General features: G+C 35.9%; 1 protein-coding gene across 1 annotated transcript in view; it reads left to right on the plus strand.

The window, feature by feature from the left end:
• Window positions 1–4,455, plus strand: part of Foxp2 (forkhead box P2) — a 508,049-nt gene extending 503,594 nt beyond the window's left edge. The window contains 1 exon segment of the mRNA XM_038318756.1: window positions 1,135–4,455. Within this exon segment, the coding sequence (XP_038174684.1) occupies window positions 1,135–1,279 (145 nt within the window). The 3' untranslated portion in view covers window positions 1,280–4,455.
• Window positions 4,456–6,816: the final 2,361 nt, after the last annotated feature.

A 6,816-nucleotide genomic window follows, 5' to 3' on the forward strand; every position in this document is an offset into this window, starting at 1 on the left:
TTTTGGCAGGTTTATCATTGCAGCGCAACCCTTTCCTTGAGTGGGGCCTGAATCATGTTAAGCCTTGTTTGTGTGTGACAGCATTATTCCTCTTGTTAGTTGCCCGCTTCCCCATCTCTCTGTTGTGTTTGGAAATTTCCCACCTCAACTTGTGTTCCTGACCAGTGTTTTTCTTCATTTATTGACAGTTGGTAAAGATATTCATTAATTTAGAGTTAAAAACATGTATCATCATGTCTCACTGAACTGCTGGGCTGAAGTTGATTAATGGCGAAGCGTTGCTGCAGGTTTTCCTCTTAGGAGCAGCGTACCAGCCCTGCATATTAATGAGAGATTGTGGTTTCTATTAACAAGATAAAAAAAGCCGGTCTTCTCTTGCTTCAGGGGTAAAAGGGATGAAAAATTTGATTATTTATATATAATATTTTTCTACCAGGTACTATCTGTGAACCTTCGTAGCTTTTTCTCGAGTGACAATAACCCTTCTAATATATTTCAGGGTTGGAGGGGTAATAAACTTCAGCTTATAAGTTGGTTAGTTTTCTGTAATTGCATTGGTATGGCTGGTATCTTCACGATGAAATTTTAATTACATAATGTATGTACACACACAAACATAAAGGTCTATGCTTTTAAATCATTGCTGGCATCCCGTTGATAAAAATGCTTTAGCCTCCGTTTTACGTCCTAAAATTTGTTAGTATTTGTTTCACCAAGTACTGCAGTCTCGTCCACACTGCGTTCAGAAGCACATCAAAATTAAAGCTGTTCAACTAAACCTGAAATACTGAGAAATAACGTTGTTTGTAACAACTGAATAGTGAAAGCACATTTTTAGTTTGTCCGTCACTCATTTGCTTCATATTCCTTTACCTTCATTCTGTTTATAACAAATACTAACAAAACGTTTCATCTGGAACAACAACCCAACACAGCATGTGGAGTCCATGCGCACATTCTGCTGAAGCCTGCCCCATGGTTCCCTGGCCAAGTACCTAACCAGCCTAAGCCCTCTGTCAGAAATGGAGGGTGGTCTTCCTTTGTCTTCCTTCAGTTGACCTCTTTATTGCAAAGTTGTTCAACTTTTGCTTACCAGTCATTCAGTAAAACCCTTTGCGTCCATGTGTTTTTCAGACATTCGATCCACGTCAAGGAAGAACCTGTGATTGCAGAGGATGAAGACTGTCCCATGTCTTTAGTGACAACAGCCAATCACAGTCCGGAGTTAGAGGATGACAGAGAGATTGAGGAGGAGCCTTTATCTGAAGATCTGGAATGAGAATGAACTTGTAACACCTCAGTGTGAAGGGACATATCACTGACCTTCATAACCACTCCACAACCATGAATATTTGACACATTTTTACTGTGACTATTTATTAAGCATGGATAAAGGAGACAGCCCTAAAGGAACTTACCAAGCCAGCCCTTTGGGATTCAGAACCAACAGGCAAAATGCTTGTTTTCTTCTTTCTCTGTCTTTATCGTTTATTTCTTTATTTTTACTTTCTTTTCCTTTTCTTTTTTCTTTTTTTAGGAAAAAAAAGCAAAAAACTGATTTTCTTGTGGAAAAAAAAAAAAAAAGAACTGTTCTTTCCATAATGGCTCTGCCCATTTAAAAAATGTGGCTCTTAAGGGTTCATGAAATGACTGAATATGAGGATCCATGTCCTATAGAAAGCAACTGCGCCTCATATACTGCCAAAAATAGTGTTAGTTTCATTAATGTGAATTTTCCAGCATTCAGTAGTTGTAATGTTAGAAACAATTGCTGGTCAAGTTCAACTTGTTGCTATTGTTTTGTTTTTTTTTAATTTGCACAGGAGTAGTATCAGAACTTAGTGTCACTGCTTGTATCTAGCTCAATTTTAAACACCAGAACATTAGTTTTTTATGTTGGTGCCACCAACTGTAAATGACATAAGTTAGTTATTACAAAACACAGTAATTAGACTGTTGCAACCATCTAAAACCTTAGGCTTCCAGTCTGTGCTGTTAGTGTGAAGATGTAAAGTGCAATCCTAAGCTGACATTATCTGTGCAAGCACCGTACAAACATTTGCATATCTGCATAGATCTTACAACTGTACTCTTTACCTCCTTGTGATAAAGCTTTGTCTACCTGCAAACACAGTCAAAGGCTACAGCTGCAAACCAAAGCCAACTCTAACCATGGCCAAGAGCTCCAGGACAGAAGCAGCCACATGCTTTGGTCAGCCTTCTGTAACTTCAATTAGTACAAAGGAACCTTTTCCGTGAACTACCTGCTGTTTTCTGATGACCTCTGGGATCTTTTCGTTTAGCCCTAAACAAAGAAACAAATATGACAAACAAACAAACAAACAAACAAACAAAAAACCACCACAACTAAAAGAGTTCATTCAGTCACAGAGTAATCTTCTGAGGCCAAAAGTCCATCTAAATGCAATGAAGATTTGCTTTCATTAAAGACAGAGGTGAGGACAAAATCTGCAGTGGAAGTTATGACATGCTAGAAAGCAACAAATGTGGATCACTGACCAAAACAATTGTGTACTTGATGCAAATGCAGATTGCGTATTGTTATATATATATAGGACACTGTGTTTTTGTTTTCTCCATCCAGTCAATTCTTTTTGGTGGTGAGTACATGTTGTTAGAAGTACATGTCTTGTATGGTCTTACTCTCTGTCGTGTACTATTTTTTTATAGTCTTAAGTTATAATAAAAAACAAAAACAAAAAGTAGGAACCAAACATAAAAGGTCTAGTAAAGCCAAAAATTAATTTCCTATTGATTTTAAAGTGATCTAGCTGAGTTTTTACACTGAAAGCAAAGATTATAGCAAGTGTAGCCCATGGTATTTATTTTCAGTCAAACCAAAGTTACATATACTTCTGCCTCTTCTTATATGGGATATAAACACTACCACACTCCCTTCAAAGACTTGCACAGGCCAAATTGTTGGAATGCTGATTTTCTTGACAACTCTAAACCCCAAAACTATGATAATACGTTATGGTGTAGTTGAAGATAGCATAGCCAGATGTTTGCTTAAAACCTAGAGACTTTACGTGTTGCTTTTCATGTGCTGTGCCAAGTCTTGATAATACTTTTCCCCCAACCAAGGGACCTCATAACCTGATTATGGTTATTGCTTTACAAACAGTTTTGACAGAAGGTGGCTGCTAGAGCTTAACATATGTCCCGGTTCCGAGTGGTGGAGCCGGTTCTTGCAAACTAAGCTCAATGTTTATCCTTTGCTGAAATCAGCAAATAGAGTTAGAGAGATACCCAGTCATCTATCACACCAAATAAAAGGACATAACGGCTTTCAAAAGGGTTTTCCCACTTACCCAAAAGGCTTTCTGAAAGCTTCTACCTCTGCAAAAAAGAAAAAAAAGGAAAAACGAAAAAAAAAAGGAAAAAAGGAAAAAAAGGAAAAAAAGAGAAAAAAGTTAGAACAATTATGGCAGATTGCATGAAACATGAGAACGTCACAGTGACTGCTACTTTTCATTCTGTTTGTCTTTGGGTCATGATCAACGAACCGAAAGTTATTGACATGGTATCAAAAGAGAGATTGGTATTCTGAAGGATGTCTAGGATACTGCTGTCAGGATTATCTGAAAGGGAATGAATCTTTCGGGTGCATGTCCAAAAAGCTTTGATGGACTAGAAGGAACTGGGAGAGCTGTACCATCGGGAGGGTGGCCTAAGACTACAATGCTAAAGTATGCATACCTCAGTTTCAAAACTTTTGAAAGGAAGTCTCAGCCACAGAATGCATATACCTGTAGAGTTTTGCATGGGTTTTATATGAATACAATTTTAAAAAAATAGCTGCTTGCACATTATACCAGAAAAACCTCCAAAACTGCAATTGCTTTGAAAATAGATTTTAGGTTTTTTGGAGTTTTCTGAAATGCTTGGTCTGTATTTTGATAATTGTGCATATTATGTAAAAATGTTGGTGGACCCATAAATGACCAGACTTTTTCTAAGAAAAATGTTGCTTTAATGCATTTCATGGATTTTTACTCTTCTCTCATTGCTTGCTAGTAATAGCAAACCTGCTTTTCTGCATCTGCTTTGCGTAGCTATTGTAAGGCTTTGAACTAATGTATGTATTTATTGCTTGAACTTCTGTGCATACCTTATAAAGCATAATGTCTGACAATTTAAATGGCTCATGTATTCTTGCTTCTACCATAAGCTGATTATGGAGACTATGATCTTTTGTATACAGCAAATTTTAACTGTAGCACAAACATCTGTTTATGTATTGGTGGGATATTCCTGTTTTATTTATCTTCTTTGAGGTAAACTAATTTTTGATACTTTTCATTACTGTGTACTATGTTCATACTTTGAATTCTCTGACGTTAGAAGTCATGGTTGAGAATTGTAACACAGCTGTTATTCGTTCTGTATTCATGGCTTTCACTGCTGAATAAAATAAAGGACCAAACCTAGGATTTGAAAGGAAACTGTCTACCTCTAACACCAGGGAGTTATCAGATTCTATTTTACATAGTTTAGTCTACAAAGACACAACCGCTTAAACCTAGTGGGCTTAAGGCTTATATTCTGTGTGGTTGGATTCATGGCACCGTTGTATTGTTTGAAAATCAATTAAAATTTTATGTGACTGTTAAAAGTATTTGGTAGAATTACCACTAACTGGGTTTTCTTTAGATAAGTCAGATAAAGAGAAATGTCATCAGCATTCTGCGTCTTCAGCGGCTTAACTTCATAAGAATGCATTTCTGTGTGATTAGGGAATCGAAGAACAGCCAGCTAGGAATGGAGCTACAGAAGTACACTTAAAATAACTGCTTCAGGACTTTCATGTCCCTGGGCAAATTCACTTGCAAAATCTAATAGTCTATTTTGTAAAGTTTCAAATTGGGCGTTTACGTTTTTGAGAAATTGTAAGACCCCGTATTACTCATGTCAATATGAACACACCCCTGGGCAGTAACTTCACTGACACATTAACTATTGAAAGAAACATGCTTACTCTTGTTACTTCATTCATTCAGCCAGCAATGAAAGAGGCTTTTTTTTCACCATCCAAGAACACTTGACGAATCTTACTTAGCAGAAAAGAAAATTTTCCTATAGAATTAATGTACGAACAGTGTGCCACTACTGCCGGTTGTAAAAATGTATATGAAACCATTTCATTCAGTTGCTTACATTTCTGAAATATAAATAAAAAATCAATTCTTTTTGACCCATTTATAAAACTAGGATTTTATTCTTTCAGAGAGATCATTCTTCCATACTAAAGACAATCCACAAAATTGTGTGTCCATGTCCTGCAATTTGTTTAAAAAAATGAAATTCCAAGAACTTGGGAATCCTAAATTTGATGACACTCAAATTTAGTCATTAAAGATTTTAGCTGCTTGTCAGATGCACTCCAATAAGAGCTATCCTTGGGTTGAAATTTGTTCCTTGGTAACCTCCGTTCTTTCTTTCTGTTTTATTCAAATAGACCTCAGCATTGTAAATGTTAAAACTTAAAACATGCAGAGATGAGTATCCTTAATTTTTTACAATTTTTCTTTTTGTTTTATATCCCTCCATACACATACTAATCATGCTATTAACATAATACTGCTGTTATCTAGGGAATGCACAGGAATAGTAGACACAGTTTTGAGTAGATTTATAGGATGTTGGGGTAAATCCAAGACCATTTTCGAGAAAAAACCCAACAAGAAAAATATGATGTCCTTGTTACTTTCCAGCAAAGTAAAGTTTGGAGAAGTAGAGTGGATAATAAATGTGTTGGGTATATTTTTATTTTATGCATAATTTAATGCTGTCTGGTCATCCCAGTGAAAGGGTAAACTTGAGTAAAATGCTGTCCACAGGAAAAAGAATTGTTTTAACAGAAATGTGAATGTGAGATAAATTTTCTTGAACCTTAAATTTCTTTTTTTTTTCATATTGATTAGTTGGAAGTAAATGAATATTAACTTTCCCTGTCCAGTGTATTTTGTTAACTGATTAACAATGATATAATAAGAATCACTCTCTGGGACCTTGAATATTTTAATACAGAGAACATAACTTAGAGATTAAGACTAACAGCATAAGAAAGAAGCAAGACTGATTTGGCAAGCCCTTTGTATTTAGCTCTATAGTCAACTTCATGCCATCCTTTAGTTAAATGCTGCAGAGACGTGTTTTGTGTGGCCAGAGGACGATCCAATGCTCTTAAACTGTTTGTTACAAGTTACTTTCAAAATTTTAAAAGTTAAAGATAATATTGAATGTAACTAAACAGACTCCAATTACAATGGAAAGGCACGTGCAGTGTAAGGAACAGACATAACAGTACAGCAGCCTTTATTGTGATGAATTAATACTGCTATGTATCTTGTAGAAAATCGTATTTAGAGAAATTCCAACATTGGAATGCTAAGGAAGAAATCTCAGCTCTATCTTCTGCATACTATTATTCAATTTTTAAACTTTAAAGAAAACTCTTTAAGGATTGTACAAAATGACTTCAAAAGAAAATATAACCTGAGAAAGTAAAGGATGGCTTTACTGGGGATCTAACACAGTCCTTGCTCTAGTCACCAGCAGTCCAGACAAGGATAAAACAGGTGGCACTAAAGAGATGGACAAGCAGTGGAAATCAAAGCCAACTTTGGTAGTTTATCTTATGGGAAGATTTCAACGTTATAGGTGACTCAGACTTACTAAGGCAATATATACATGTCCGTACATACACACATAAGAAGACCAATCAAGACTTTAAGCCGAAGTACATATTTTGATTTGAAACTTGGCTGTGAACATTCACTCAAGTCTTTC

This window comes from Arvicola amphibius, chromosome 2, assembly GCF_903992535.2.
Source record: "Arvicola amphibius chromosome 2, mArvAmp1.2, whole genome shotgun sequence".
Classification (NCBI taxonomy): domain Eukaryota; kingdom Metazoa; phylum Chordata; class Mammalia; order Rodentia; family Cricetidae; genus Arvicola; species Arvicola amphibius.